This window comes from Spermophilus citellus (assembly GCF_964194105.1).
Source record: "Spermophilus citellus genome assembly, chromosome: 11".
Taxonomy (NCBI): domain Eukaryota; kingdom Metazoa; phylum Chordata; class Mammalia; order Rodentia; family Sciuridae; genus Spermophilus; species Spermophilus citellus.
Genome location: NC_138192.1, coordinates 27,863,724 through 27,878,280, shown reverse-complemented (window position 1 = coordinate 27,878,280; position 14,557 = coordinate 27,863,724). Strand labels below are relative to the sequence as shown.

Genomic DNA, 14,557 nt, shown 5'->3' with positions numbered 1-14,557 from the left:
TATGAGAAAGCTTCAATCATTTTAAATTCTGTGAACCAAGGAGAGGAAGAAAAAACACTGCATGGTTATACTCTCTTCTGAATATACTTCCGCACTTTAGATCAGAAAGCAAAAGAAAGGAATTTTGAGGGGGCAAATGATTTGGGGGGCTTATAATCTATATATGTGAAAATATTCAATTGTGTGCGTTTTGTTTTTCTAAAACAGGCTCTGCAAAAAAGCCAGATGTGGTGGTGTACACCTATAACCCCAACCTCTCAGGAAGCTGAAACAAGATTGCAAGTTTGAGTCCAGTCTCAGCAATTTATAACAAGATCCTATCTCAAAATAAAAGGGATTGTAGCTCAGTGGGTAGAGAACCCCTGGGGGTTCAACCCCCAGTACCTAAAAAAAAAAAAAAAAAAGAAAGAAAGAAAGAAAATAAGTCGTTTGTAGTGGTACATGTTTATAATCCCAGTGATTTGGGAGGCTGAAGAAGAGAATCAAGAGTTTACTGAGGGCAGCATGGGCAAGACCCTATTCTCAATGTCTCAAAACAAAACAACGACAACAACAACAACAACAAAAAAAAAAAAAAAAAAAAAAAAGAGAGAGAGAGAGAAAAAATAGATTAAAATAATTTGGTTAGGACTCAATATTTATACTTTAGCTGGGTGTGGTGCCCCCCACCCATAATTCCAGCAACTAGAGCAATTGAGGCAAGGAGGATTGCAAATTTGAGGTCAGCTTGGACAACTAAGCAAGAATCTGTCTTTTGTTTTGTTTTGTTTTGTTTTTTTGGTACTGGGGACTGAACTCAGAGACACTTGACTACTGAGCCACATCCCCAGCCCTGCTTGCTGAGGATGGCTTGAACTCTGTCCTCCCATCTCAGTCTCCCAAGCCACTGGGATTATAGGCATGTGCTACCACCGCCTGGCTGAGACACTGTCTTTTTAAAAAAATGGTGCAGGGGTGCTGGAGATGTAGCTCAGTGGTAGAGCATCCCTGAATTCAATATAGGGGAGAAAAAAAAAAGAAAATTTACTTTATACTTTTTAAATTTTAAAAGAAGAAAATGATTATTTAAAAAAACCCAAAAGTTTTAAAATTTTAATTTTTAACATAATAAAACAATAAATTTCCATCAATCCTATCCTTTGCTAACTCATTTATGGTATGTATATATGTCCTACTCATTCATTACTCATAATATATACAAACCATCAAAATGTTTTACCCAAGATGTAAGTTACCAAGGCCTTGATAGCTTAGCTAGTGTTCTCTGGTTGGCCCAGTCTAAGGATAACGATGGCTCAGATATCTAGTCATGTTTTTCTAGAGTACCTACAACTGCATTGCTGACCATTCATCTCTTCTATCTGTCACTTAAAGCTGTTCACATTCACTATATCTTGTACTCCTTTCTCTTTCTCAACAATTAATGAATCTTCTTACCTATCTGTGTCTTGTACATATTCTACTTTTTTTTAATATTTATTTTTTATTTGTTTTAATTAGTTATACATGACAGTACAATGGTACATATTCTACTTTTTATAAACTCATTTTCGCACATATATAGAAACTATCTGTATTATATAAGCCAATAAATTAAGGTATTGAACATTAATGTGAGGATATCATTAGTATATTAAATTGATGGACTAAATACTAAATTAAGGAGTTGAATTTATATATCAATCAGGTGCAATGTGATGTAGAAATGAACTTTAGAAATGATGCGTGCGTTGTGTGGCAGTGGTGGCCTGAGAGAATCCAAGTAGTTTAAGGTGGAGATGTACCCCTAACCCCAGGTTGCAATAAGCACCCTAACTGTGCCCAATAGACCTGTAGCTGCTCCTGAGTCAGAAGGCCTGGACCATGTTCAGAGAGCAAAGACGACAAATGCTCAAGGAACATTTGTTAACAAAACAAAAACAAAAAACATTTTGCATACAAACAGAAAAATCAGATATCCAGTAGAGGACAGAGAATAATGACATCTGAGGACCAGGTCCAAGAAGGGACAAAAATTCTGAAACTTAAACAAAAATGGGTAAAAAAGAAAATATCAAAAGAAGCATGCCTCTAATCCCAGTGATACGACAGGTTGAGGCAGAAGGATCCCAAGTTCAGGGTCAGCCTAAGTAACTTTTATGTCTCAATAAATTAAAAGGACTGGAGATGAGGCTGGGGTTGTGGCTCAGCAGTAGAGCGCAAGCCTAGCACACTCGAGTTGCTGGATTAGATCCTCAGCACCACATAAAAATAAATATATTGTGCCCATTTACAACTAAAAAAAAATTACAATAAATAAATAAATAAAATAAAGGTATTGTGTCCATCTACAACTAAATATACATATATGCATTTAAAAAAAGGGCTGGTGATGTAGTTCAGTGGTAGAGCACCCTTTGGTTCAATCCTTAGCCCACTGGTGTAAAGGCAGGGTGGGGAGCAAGAAAAAGGAAAAAAAATATCAAAAGAGTAACAGTAATATAACAATGAGCTGGATACAGTAGTACAGGTTTGTAATCTTGGCTACTTGGGAGGCTAAGACAAGAGGATCACAAGCTTGATCCCAGACTGGGTAACTTTGAAAAACCCTGTCTTAAAATAAAAATAAAAGGGATGGGTTATAGCTCCGGGGCACAGTGCCCCAGGGTTCAAATCCCAGTACCACATTCAATCAATCAAAATAAAAAAATACAATAATGTAAAAAAAATTGTATTTCTTTAAAACCTTTTAATGAGTTAACCAATTCTACTACTGCAACTGAAACATAATTTTTGAGGATGACAAACTCTGCAGTCATTACAAATTAAGGTGATCCCCAAAGTCAAAATAAGACATTAAAAGCCAGGTATTTCACCCTAAAAGCAATAATAAAAAGTAACAAATGACTGCAGAGAAACCAAAGCAAGATGTTATACACCCATGAAACTTGTACTAGGATCTTATCTTGGCCAAACTATTCAGTCTAAGATTAATTCATTTAGAAAACCTCTACAAGTCAAAGAGTTGTGCAACTACACAGATTTTCAACTACTCTCTCTAAAGCCACAAAGCCTCAGCCTGTAAACACCAGTAACGGGAAGTGAACGAGGAGCCTCCAGTATGAATGCTACCATTAAATTTGTAGGCACTACATCCCAGAACACACAACGTATGTGACATCCTATTAGAAGTCACCATAATAATACCCAGGATACCATGAAGTAAGGAACCAGCAGAATCCCTGCTAGTGTTAAAATTCAAAAAGGGCCTCATGAAAGAGAATTATTACAGTCAAAAATGATTTTCTCTAGTGTCAAACCAGTTCTCAGAACATAAAAAGAAATAAGGCATTACCATAGCATCTGAAATTGTAGCCAGGCCTGCTTCATCGTCTAATATCGAACTGATAGAAAAGCTAAAAAAAATACATCAGTAAAGACATACTAGAACAAAAGCAATTGTTGAGAGAATCAGCTCAGTCCAGAGAAACTGCAGAAAAGAGAAAAGCTCATCTGAGTGATTGGAAAGCTGGTAAAGCAAAAGTGATGAAGAGCCATCCTAACTCAGTAGTTACCCAGCCTGAGCCTAAGTTCAAAATGAAAAATCATTTGGGTCTTGTCAGGACTACCATGGCAAAAGAAGAGGAACAAAGATTGCTTATGGAAAAAATTCTAAATAAAACATTTTTTGAATGCCTGAACATAATTAAAAAGGGATGCCTCAAAGAAGAAATGTTACAAACATTGAATAATCTGGTCAAAATATATCAGTTGCATTATGAAAAAATGAGGTTTTAAAGATAAAATTTATGTTTTTACATTGACCATTTATCTATCTATCTATCTGCACCAGGGATTGAATCTAGGGGTGCTTTACCACTGAGCTATACCATTAGCCTTTGGGTCTCACCAAGTTGCTGAGGGGCCTCGAACTTGAAATCTTGCTGCCTCAGCATCCCAAGCTGCTGGGATTACAGGTAAGTGCCATCACACCAGCAAAAAATTTTAAAATAAGTCAATGTCATCTGGGCATGACGGTGCTCACTGTAATGCCAGCAACAAGGGAGACTATGGCAGGAAGACTGTAAGTTCGATACCAGCCTTGGCAATCTGATGAGATACCGTCTCAAAGTAAAATGGGCTGGGGTTATATGTAGAACACCCCAGGACTCAATCTCCAAAACTAACAAACAACCACCAAAACCAAATTTATAATATACCTTCTGCTTTTAAAACAGAATGGCCACCCCGCCCCTTTCTTTGATTAGTATGAAAGTAAAAATGAGGCTGGAAGTATAGCTAATTGGTAGACTGTATTGCCGAACATTCCTGAGGCCCTAGGTTAAATCCCTTATGGAACAAAGAAAGATCAACCCACTTCAAATGTTATGGGTTATGAAGTTTTCCACCAAACTTAATTTAACTAGACTGTTGTGCTCTGTTTTATCCCTTAAAATGCCTATGGTTCTTCATTATCTCTTTGTGTTTGTTTTTGGTACTGGAGATTTAATACAGAGGCACTTTACCATTGAGCCTCATTCCTAGCCCTTTTTATTTTGAAATACAGTCTCACTAAGTTGCATAGGGTCTTGCCAAGTTGGTGAGGCTGGTCTCTAACTTGTGACCCTCCTGCCTTAGCCTCCAATGTTGCTGGGACTATCATTTTTCATATATGATACTAAGTCTGTATCTGTGCTCTCTTGGCTCATCTTTTGATTGTAAATGAGGTTACCAAGAATAGTTTAACTACGCCATTCTAAGAGAAGGTACTTCGTGTAAGAAAAAAAAAGGTGCTCAATACAGTGAATATTCACAATTTTAAATCTAATGTGAGTTCCCTTGGTAACCTGTGTCAATGTTAAAACTTGCCTAAGCAACATAGAGATGTGACTCAGTGGTTAAATATCCCTGGGTTCAATCCTCAGTGCCAAATAAATTAATAAATGTCATTTTAATTTAGGAAGCATTTCTAAAATAGCCAATACTTGCACTGCTTTCTTCTTCATTATATAATATGTTCACATTTAAATCATGTCCTCTGAAACATAATGGTTACAATAAATACTTTTGTTCTCCCCACATAAATACCACCAATGAAATTGTTTTATAAGGCCAAGAAGTAATATTTAAATGGCATATATCATGTCAACTCACAGTCTCAAATAAGTGAATTATAAAAAGATCAGTTTAATATATAATGTGAATGTGGTTGAAGATCATATACTTGGTTCTTTATGTTCATTCCATTTATATATTATCTTTTATTTATTGTCTTTTCACGTTGTAGAAAGTAGAAGTTTATGGTGCTTTTTTTTTTTTTTTTTGCAATGCTGGGGATTGAACCCAGGGCCTATTGCATGTTAAGCAATTGATCTACCACGGAATTATATCCCGAGCCCTTTCTTTTTTGAATTTTATTTTAGGACACAATTTTATTAAATTGCCCAGGCTCTCCTTAAACTTGTGATCCTTTTGCCTCATCTTCCTGATAACTGGGATTACATGTATGTGCTACCTTACCAGCTAGAATTTCCATTGTTTTAAAATTATGCAGCCAATAAGTATACAATAATAATACCTGTATAAAAATTTGATATATGCATGGTTTCTAAGGCTTATTCAGTGTTGACCATCTTAATAAACATTTTTTAACTTTTTAAAAATGTTTTTTCTTAGTTATCAATTATTGTTTATTTATTTATATGCAGTGCTGAGAATACCTCATACATGCTAGGCAAGTGCTCTACCATTGAGCCGCAAACACAGCCCCTTAAAAAATATCAAGGAAGAAAACATCCTGTGCATTGGTACCTGCCTGTAATCCCAGCTACCCAGGAAGCTGAGGCAAGTTTGAGGATTGCAAGTTCAAGGATAGCCTTGGCAACTTAGTGAGACACTGTCTTAAAAAAAAAAAAAAAAAAAAAAAAGCTGTACCTTTCACTACCCTACTTCCTGACCACAGTGCTACAAAAGCTGCACAAATATCTGAGCATATGCACTTAAAATTAAAGATAGTAGCAACCAGAGGCAGAGGTAGAAAGAGGCAACAAAAAATTCTCAGGGACAAATAGGCTCACTTACAAATACTAAATATTCAAAAATCAGATAAATAACATCCTGTATCAAAAATTAGTTCTAATAAAATAATTTTTAACATCTGAAAATATAGAATTAGGAAACAAAATAAAAAAGGTCTCACGGTGATGATTCCAGAATGATGCTATTAGCTTGTGTAGATGATGGAGATCTCTGACTCACAAAATCTTCACTTGGTGAAGTGTGAACCACATGGTCTACCAAATGACCAACTGAAGATGGTCGTAATCGGGTTCCCTCTTGTGTGAATGCAGAATTTCGACTAAATGAAGAAGAGAAAAAAAAAGCTTTAATTCAAATATTCCAAGTTTCTTAATTATATGGTTGCATGAGACAGTGGGGATTGTGTTTTTAAGACTAACTATGTTGACTAAGCAAAGTGTCTGACACAAACAAATCTGTCACAAGAATTTTACCCATTCAATCATTTATTATCTCTATCCAAATGTTTCTACGTTTTAGTCACTACAATTTTATATCTTATCCAAAATTTATAAAATTGATTAGAATAAATGATTTAGAAATATCTTCTAGTCTAAATTCTTTTTTAATTCTTCTGTTTTTTATTTATGGGATTTCACATCCTAAGAACAGGCACCAAATACCACATTTCTATCCTTACAAGTGACTGTCATATAAATAATTGTTGTCATTACCATTGTTAGTTAAAACATCTGATATTAGAGAATTTATTATGTACTAGGCATTGTTGTAAGCATTTTGCATATGCTACCTCTTTTTATAATATGTATTTTTTTAGATATAGGTGGTCACAATACCTTTATTTTATTTTTACGTGGTACTGAGGATTGAACCCATTGCCTTACACGTGCCAGGCAAGCACTCTACTACCGAGCCCCAGTCCCAGCCCCATATACTACCTCTTTAGTCCTCAAAACAATACTATAAGAAAGACACTGTTGGGGCTGGTGTTGTGGCTCAGTGGTAGAGTGCTTGCCTAGCATGTGCAAGGAAGGCCCTGGGTTCGATTCTTAGCACCACATAAAAATAAATAAATAAATAAAACAAAGATATTGTGTCCAACCACAACTAAAAAATAAATAAATATTAAAAAGACACTGTTATAATTTTGTAGATGAGGAAAATTAATTAATTTGCTCAAAGTTTAAAAAGCCTTACTGTCTACCATTATCTTAATTAGATGCAACACACTTATTACTATTAAAGTCCACATTCTTAACCACTACCCTGTACTAGCTATTTAGAATTTAAAAATACCTAAAATTGTTTCTTTAATCAGAAAACTTAATCAGATGCTGTTAAGTACTTAATCATCTGTTTTAATTTTTCTTTTGTCATCTATAACTCATAATAATTATTTAGTGGTGCTGGTAACAAAATGGAGAAATATCTGGTTGCAAAAGGGAGCGAAAAAGAAGGTTCCAAAATTTCTTCAAACAAGCTGATGAGCATACACCTTATTTTATAAGCCAAACTAACTCAGTAATCTGCAATGGGCAAGATAGAAACTATAGAGTTCAAACAAACAAACAAAAAAGAAACTACATAGTCCAATTTATCTAGCAGGAAGAAAGACACCTAAGTATAAAGTTTTGTGAACCAATTTTTTTTTATACATATACTTTTTATTGTCCAGTTGGTAGAAGTTTATTTTTCAGCTGATACTACCCATCAGTGATTTAGCTTTTAGAATTTAGTGAACACTTATTGAACATTAATGTGTATAAAATATTTCTAAAGAAGACTTCTTCAAATATTATATTCTAGCCAGGCATGGTGACTATTGCCTGTAACCCTAAATACTCTGGAGGATCACAAGTTCAAAGTCAGCCTCAGCAACTTAGTGAGGTCCTAATCAACTCAGCAAGACTCTGTCTTTAAATAAACTATAAAAAAGGGCTGGGGATGTGGCTCAGTGGTTAAGCGCCCCGAGGTTCAAACCCTGGTACCAAAAAAAATAATATATACCAAATATTCTATACCAAAATTCAAGTATTCTACAAATGAACTTTACAGGATAACAAAGTTTGGTGTATATATATTTGGTTCATGTGCTGATACACATTTGTTTACCGTTATCTTAATTAGGTGAACATTATGTTACTATTATAAAATTAAAATAATCAATACCTTTAGTCACAAGCTCATTGTTTTATTATTAACACCAAAAGCATTTTATGATAAATACTATAAAAAGTGCTAAATCACAAAGTTCTTTTTAGCATAGATGTAGCTAAGCTTATGGGGACTACTGTTGTAAATTCTTTTCTAGGCCACAGAAAATGAATGGGATGTTTTTGCTTTGCTATGGATTGAACCCAGGGTCTTGCACATGCTAAGCCAAACATTATCACAAAGTTCCACCCCTATAGTAGGGTGGGGTTTTAAATAAGAGAATAACATCATTTTGTAAAGCATTTACAAACAATCTTTACACTGAGAAATTCTGTTGGGAATTCACATGGAAAAGGATGTGTAAAAAACAATCTGAAGAGATTTTAAGTCCACTAATAGATTTTAATTTATTCATTAGTGACGTTTACTATGAAGGACAACTACTGAGGAAACTGAGGGTCAATGCGCTACTTCCTCATTCTCCAAAGCTATTATTCCATGCCACTTTTGCCATAAGCAAGGAGGATATAATGCTATGGAGCAACAAAAAACATACTTGATCAAAAAGAGTTAAATTTTTATGTAGACATTCATGGAAATATACAGCTAATAATTTGGCAACTAGCTAAATACAAACTTGGTGTTGGATAGTACTTACTGATTAGGAGTCCCAGGTGGAGATCGAGATGGAAGGCTTTGTGTTTCTAACCTGTCATCAGATATTGAATTTCTGCTTACTACTTCCCAATCCATTAATTTCCGTGCCAAAGGCTTACTTGGGGATCTGCAGAAATAATTTAAATAATACATTAAGAGTTTTATTTTTATAGTCCAAACTATAAACCAAATTCTTAAGTGTTTTAATAGATTACACTCTAGATAAGTCAGCATAAATTACAAATAAATGTAATTTCTTTCTTTCTTATATATAAACTTTCTTATAATAGCAAAGTGGATTTTTCTGTTTTACAAAAGCATTTTAGAAGGTTAACTATTCTGTCTTGTGGTGGGGAGTGATTACTTGTCAGCTATCATAGTGATATAAATATGAGAACTGAAAGTAATCTTCAAATAAAAAGATCTTGATATTGATCTGTGCAGAGATCAAAAACCCTTAGAATTTTAGGAGTGTTAACAACTAAAAAAACCCCAAACTTTTTAATATGCAAATTCCAAAACTGGTCAAAATTCATTGAAAATGTATGGCATCTATTTAAACTAGCTTTTAGAAATTCAGGGTTATATGGAGGCTAATACAATTAATTAAGCTCCTTATATAAAAATATATAATAAATCATCTTCCAGGTTTTTAAAATTTCTGTAATAAATTCATACCACATAAAATGTTTGTTATTTTCCGTTACATCATAATTTTTTAAAAACATTCTATTATCCTACTACATCATGCAATGCACAGTGGCACATAGCTATAATCTCAGTGACTTGGGAGGCTGAGGCAGGATGACTGCAAGTTCAAAACTAATCTAAGCAATTTAGCAAGGCACTAAGCAACTCGGCAAGTCCTGTCTTTAAAAAAAAAAAAATCCCCATTACAAAAGTAAAAAAGGAGATCATAAAAATGTAGGTAGAATTTTTGTGTGAAATAAAAAAAAAAAAAAACCAAAGCTATTTTTAGTTATAATTCATAGGATTTCTTTTTCCAACTTATTAGGACTTTTCCCCTTAAAGTTTGCCACCCCCCTCCAACCTGTCATGTACTGTATGCACACTTTTGTATAAATAAAAAAGATTATTAAGCAAGGCATAAGGCAAATTAGTATTAAGTCACACAATTACAACTGAAACAGTGTCATGTATATAGCAGAAAGCATTAAAATAATTATAAGGAGAACTGAATACTAGTTCTGGCCTTCCCCTAACAAATCAGTTAAATTTCTATATCTATTAGTATAATATGATCCTTATGCCCTTCATTACCTCTGAATTTAATGATTTGTGAAAATTAAATTTTCAGAGCAATGTTTTAGATTTACTAAACCACGAGTAACTTAATTTACTAATGAATCCAAACCACAAAAATGTCCTAGCATAATAATATCTCCTTAATTTAAAAAATAATGGGCATTTAAAAAAAAGAGATATAATGTTGGTTAAACAAAAAGATATAGCTTCATTTTCCATAAGTAAATTCAAAATAATTTAAGTATGAATATTTCCCACTATCAAGAGTTTAAGTTACAGGATACCATTTAGTTCAACTCCTTCACACTGCAATGCAAATGTTCATATCAATCAAAACAAAATTAATATGTATTATTTCATTCATTTTTTAAAAATAAACTTACCATAACTTACCATTTATGGCTCTTCTATTAGTGCTAATCCTTAAGGTTTATAAACTATTCTTCCCTCATATCTTAAGACTACTAAATAAAAGCTGTAAGAGAGTTCACTATCTATAGTTAGGACATCAACTACTTTCATTTTCTAAGAGAAGGAAAAAAATCCTTTGAAGGAAGAAAATATCCAGCATACTCACCTACTATAAACCGTCAAAACTCTTTACTCTTCCTCATAAGACTAGGCATGTTTGGAATGCTTCGAATTCAAAGCTAAAGTTCAGGTATTTTATTTTATTAACAGTTTTAACCTCAGAGACCCACCCACTCAAACTTGCTGTCTATGTTTCCTGTTGAGTGTGGAAATTTCAGAGAAAAAAATACCACACTGCAGTGTGTTTGCAATGTGGTAAATTTATTTTCTGACCATGGCACCTATTTTTCTGTTGTATGAGAATGCTGTTTTGCTTTCTTCTTAGATATTATTATATGATAACTGAGGAAGTATGAAAGCAATTTGAAGAGTTGAAATAAAAAAAATGCTATAAAATTTATAATAAAAAATTTAAGAAGAAATTTTTTTCTATCTATTTATACTGTCAACTAAAATCTCGAAACAGGTGAGAAATTCTGGAATTCTTTAATATTTTGCCAAAATAATTTAAAAGCTGCTGAAATTACTACAGAAATTTGATGTGTATGTATCAGGTCATCACAACAATATTATATTAGGAAAACAATCCCAGAAAGTCTAGTCTTTTAAACATGAAAGGATAAATAACATAGCCCAGTACCACTAAAACCTCTTCCCAGTTGATGACTTCTTACTTCAAGGAGAATTCATAAAATTCCAGCAAAACAGAAGGAATAGAATAGACATTTAAGGATTATCATGTTGGAATTCCAGCTCTACTGTTCACTGAATGCAAACTTGTTTTATAAAATAACCTATTAACTTTACATTTTAATAATGACTACACAAAATGAACAAGTAAGATGTAGGTATAGTTTCTAAAACCTGATATGACCAAAAATATTAAAATGATAATATTAAAAATATTAAAATAAAGAAACTTTTTGTGGTGCTGGGGAGACAGCTCAGAGAGACAGTGCTTGCTTAGCATGTGCAAGGCCATGGGTTTGATCCCCAGCACTACCAAAAAACAAATAAACAATAAGTAAGTAAATAAATAAAACAGAAACCATTTGCATTTGCTATTAACCTTATGGTAAAAATACACTTATAATACTGTACTCATGGACATAATATTATAGCTATCTTTAAATTTTATCTTTGATTGTTTTTAGTAAATATTAAGTAAGAAAAAAGCTTACTGTTAGGAAAGGAAAGAAAAAGGCTTAAGGATATTGTTCTGGTGCAGTTGTAACAGGAAAAATATTTTCATTTTAATAAGTACTTAAATGAGTAGTACAAAATAAATTATCATACTCAGAGCTAGAAAAAATTCATTCTAAGTTAGAATAATAAAGTTGATAAGAAAATTATTTTTTCCCTAAGAGCAATTGCAAAGAAAACAATTTTATATTAACACTTAACTGTGCATTTTAACTTTGTACAGGTCTTTATTACTAACTGGAAATAATGGTGTCTAGCACTATAAAAAGGAGGATTTTGAGTAATTTCAGGAATCATGTAAATTAGGATAACCATCTCTGTGTTTTGACTTTTTTCTCCCTTCCAAAATAACCAAGCCACTAAAATTTATATTAAATAAAAAGATAACTTCCCCTCATAAATCTAAAACTAAGATATAAGAATAAACTGAATTCAAAACTTTTCTGAACAAATGCTAAAATGAATTATACTATTAAAATTCAAGTAAATTATCACAGCAAAATGCTATATCCCTAACCTGCTGAATCCTTCCCACCAAGCCATTTCCATAGACTGTTTCCCTGTTAGATAGATTATTCATAGACAAATCAGAAAGAAGGTAACCCCAGAAGAAAGGAAAAAAGGTACATAAATTTCACTCAAACACAAAATACATCTTTCTATAATTTTTTGCTTTAAATATAAGTAGTTCATAGTTATTATTTATTTTTATAAGCTCTTAATACATATTACTGTGACAGTCACAAATAGTCTTAGCAACAACTCTTACTGTGAAGGCAGGGACATGGCAGGGGCAAAGGAAAGAACCCAAAAGTTAGATTTACATTTAACTGTAAAAGTATTTAACCGTTTATAAAGACATACTGCCATTATAAATGATTAGATTTTTTTCAGCATCAAAGAAAATGTGCGTGATATGTTAAGTGATCAAAGCAAGCAACAAAAAGCATGAAACATTTTTGAAACAAATATATACATACATATATCTATAAATGCACAGAAAAATCTTGAATAAACCCTGGAAAAAATTTAAAATGGTTGTTTTGGGATGACAATTTTTCTTTAGGATATTTGACAATGTTGGGATTTTAAATTTATATATGTATCCTAACTCTCATTTTCATTAATTAGAAAAAAGGATTAATTTTCATTTGGGGAAGGAAGGAAAACAAATCAATTGTGTGAATAAAGAAAAGGACTTGTGACTATTCTGAAATCATTTAGAAAAAAATTTTAATAACTTTAATTCTTCAAAAAAAATTCAGACACTGAAACAGAATTGGCTTACCTTGCAAATACCCTGTCTTTATTTGCCTTTTCTTTGCCATACTGAACTGACTGGACTTCAGTTCTCCCACTGAAATACATAAATATGTACAATATCTTAAAGAGAACTACAAGATAAAATGACAACACACAATATGATTATATTACAATTTTGTATGAGACAAGACATTTCCAACAACAACAATAATGACAACAAAAGCAGAATAAGACTATTAGACTGAACTACATTCCAGTTCTACCTGGATGGATGAAGTTTTCCCATTAATGAACAGACACGTGTTCCACAGACATTTTATTTTCAAATACTTGGAGTATGAGCAAAATAGTTTTGTGTGAGAGGAATTCCTTCCTGGTTCTGCCCTGCCAAAACATTCTCTCTAGAGTAAGAAACAGGCTGTTGTGCCCTAGTTTAAACAAACTCTACCATCCCTGTCCTGTCCCCACAGGTTTGGGGTTTAGCTAGTGTCTCCACTATTCCTTAAGCAAGGAGCTGAAACATGGGGGATGATCTTGGAGAACTGCTCTTTCTTTGGGCAAGCTTTTCTTCCTTTCAACTGCTAATAATCATACAGATAATGAGGACTGTTACATATATCCTCAACTCCCTACATGTCCAGACGTGGGGCAATTCCAGATTTCCAAATATAGAAAGGAAAACTAAGGACAGAAATAACATTAGGAGTTGGGCACTAAGATAACCAATTAGTTGATCAGTAACACTTTATGCAAGGAATCTGATTATCCTCCTTTGTACACCAGTGTGTTCACACCAACTTTGTTAATAAAGGGTTGATTCTTAGAGAATTTTAAGATTTGTGATATCTCATTACTTAAGTGTGAATACATTTCTAGTACATCAAATATAACCATTTACAAATGCAGATATCAATGCATGTAAGACTAGCCTAATAAAGGTCTCCAAAGCTACTCAAGCAATTTTAAGACCATTTTCCATGGATAAGTATCAATAAGTGTGATCTGAAGAGCATGCTTGTGAGGTTTTAATGGAAAAATGAGAAACAGTAACATGATATTTTAATGCTAATAAGTTGAACTTTCCTAAGAAAGTATATTTCATCTAAGGAAGACATAATAAATTAAGGTTCCCCACTATTTGTATTTCCACATTAGAATAAGATTTAATCCCTTGGATATTCTGGACAAGAGATAACCGGGTGTGCATGGGGAGGCTGGTGGGGAAAATAATACTTCTGTCTAATGTTACCAGTCAAAATAATATTTCAACATTTTAGGTATGACAATAGTACCTGTATTGTCAACCACCACTTAACTATGAGGGAAAAAGTGTTTATTTAGTGTATAGTTATTAGGTATAAGACTGTTAAACATTTGTCATGCTGTCTTTCTTACTTCATTTATAAGACTACTAGTCACTCTAGTGATTAAAAAGTGCTTTAGATAATTTTTAAAGTTCTTAGGG

General features: G+C 33.1%; 1 protein-coding gene and 1 pseudogene across 16 annotated transcripts in view; one reads left to right on the top strand and one right to left on the bottom strand.

The window, feature by feature from the left end:
- Positions 1-14,557, bottom strand: part of PTPN4 (protein tyrosine phosphatase non-receptor type 4) — a 180,516-nt gene that overhangs the window by 48,157 nt on the left and 117,802 nt on the right. For all 15 annotated transcript variants that reach the window (XM_081260413.1, XM_081260419.1, XM_081260408.1 and 12 more), the window contains 3 exons: positions 13,118-13,186; positions 8,831-8,956; positions 6,179-6,337 (listed from right to left, as the gene is read on the bottom strand). In XM_081260413.1, the coding sequence (XP_081116539.1) occupies positions 6,179-6,337; positions 8,831-8,956; positions 13,118-13,186 (354 nt within the window). The remainder of the gene's footprint in view (positions 1-6,178; positions 6,338-8,830; positions 8,957-13,117; positions 13,187-14,557) is intronic.
- On the top strand, positions 1,211-3,777 carry LOC308630482 (cytoskeleton-associated protein 2-like; annotated as a pseudogene). Its single transcript has 2 exons — positions 1,211-1,226; positions 2,810-3,777. The product of its transcript is annotated as a cytoskeleton-associated protein 2-like (transcript).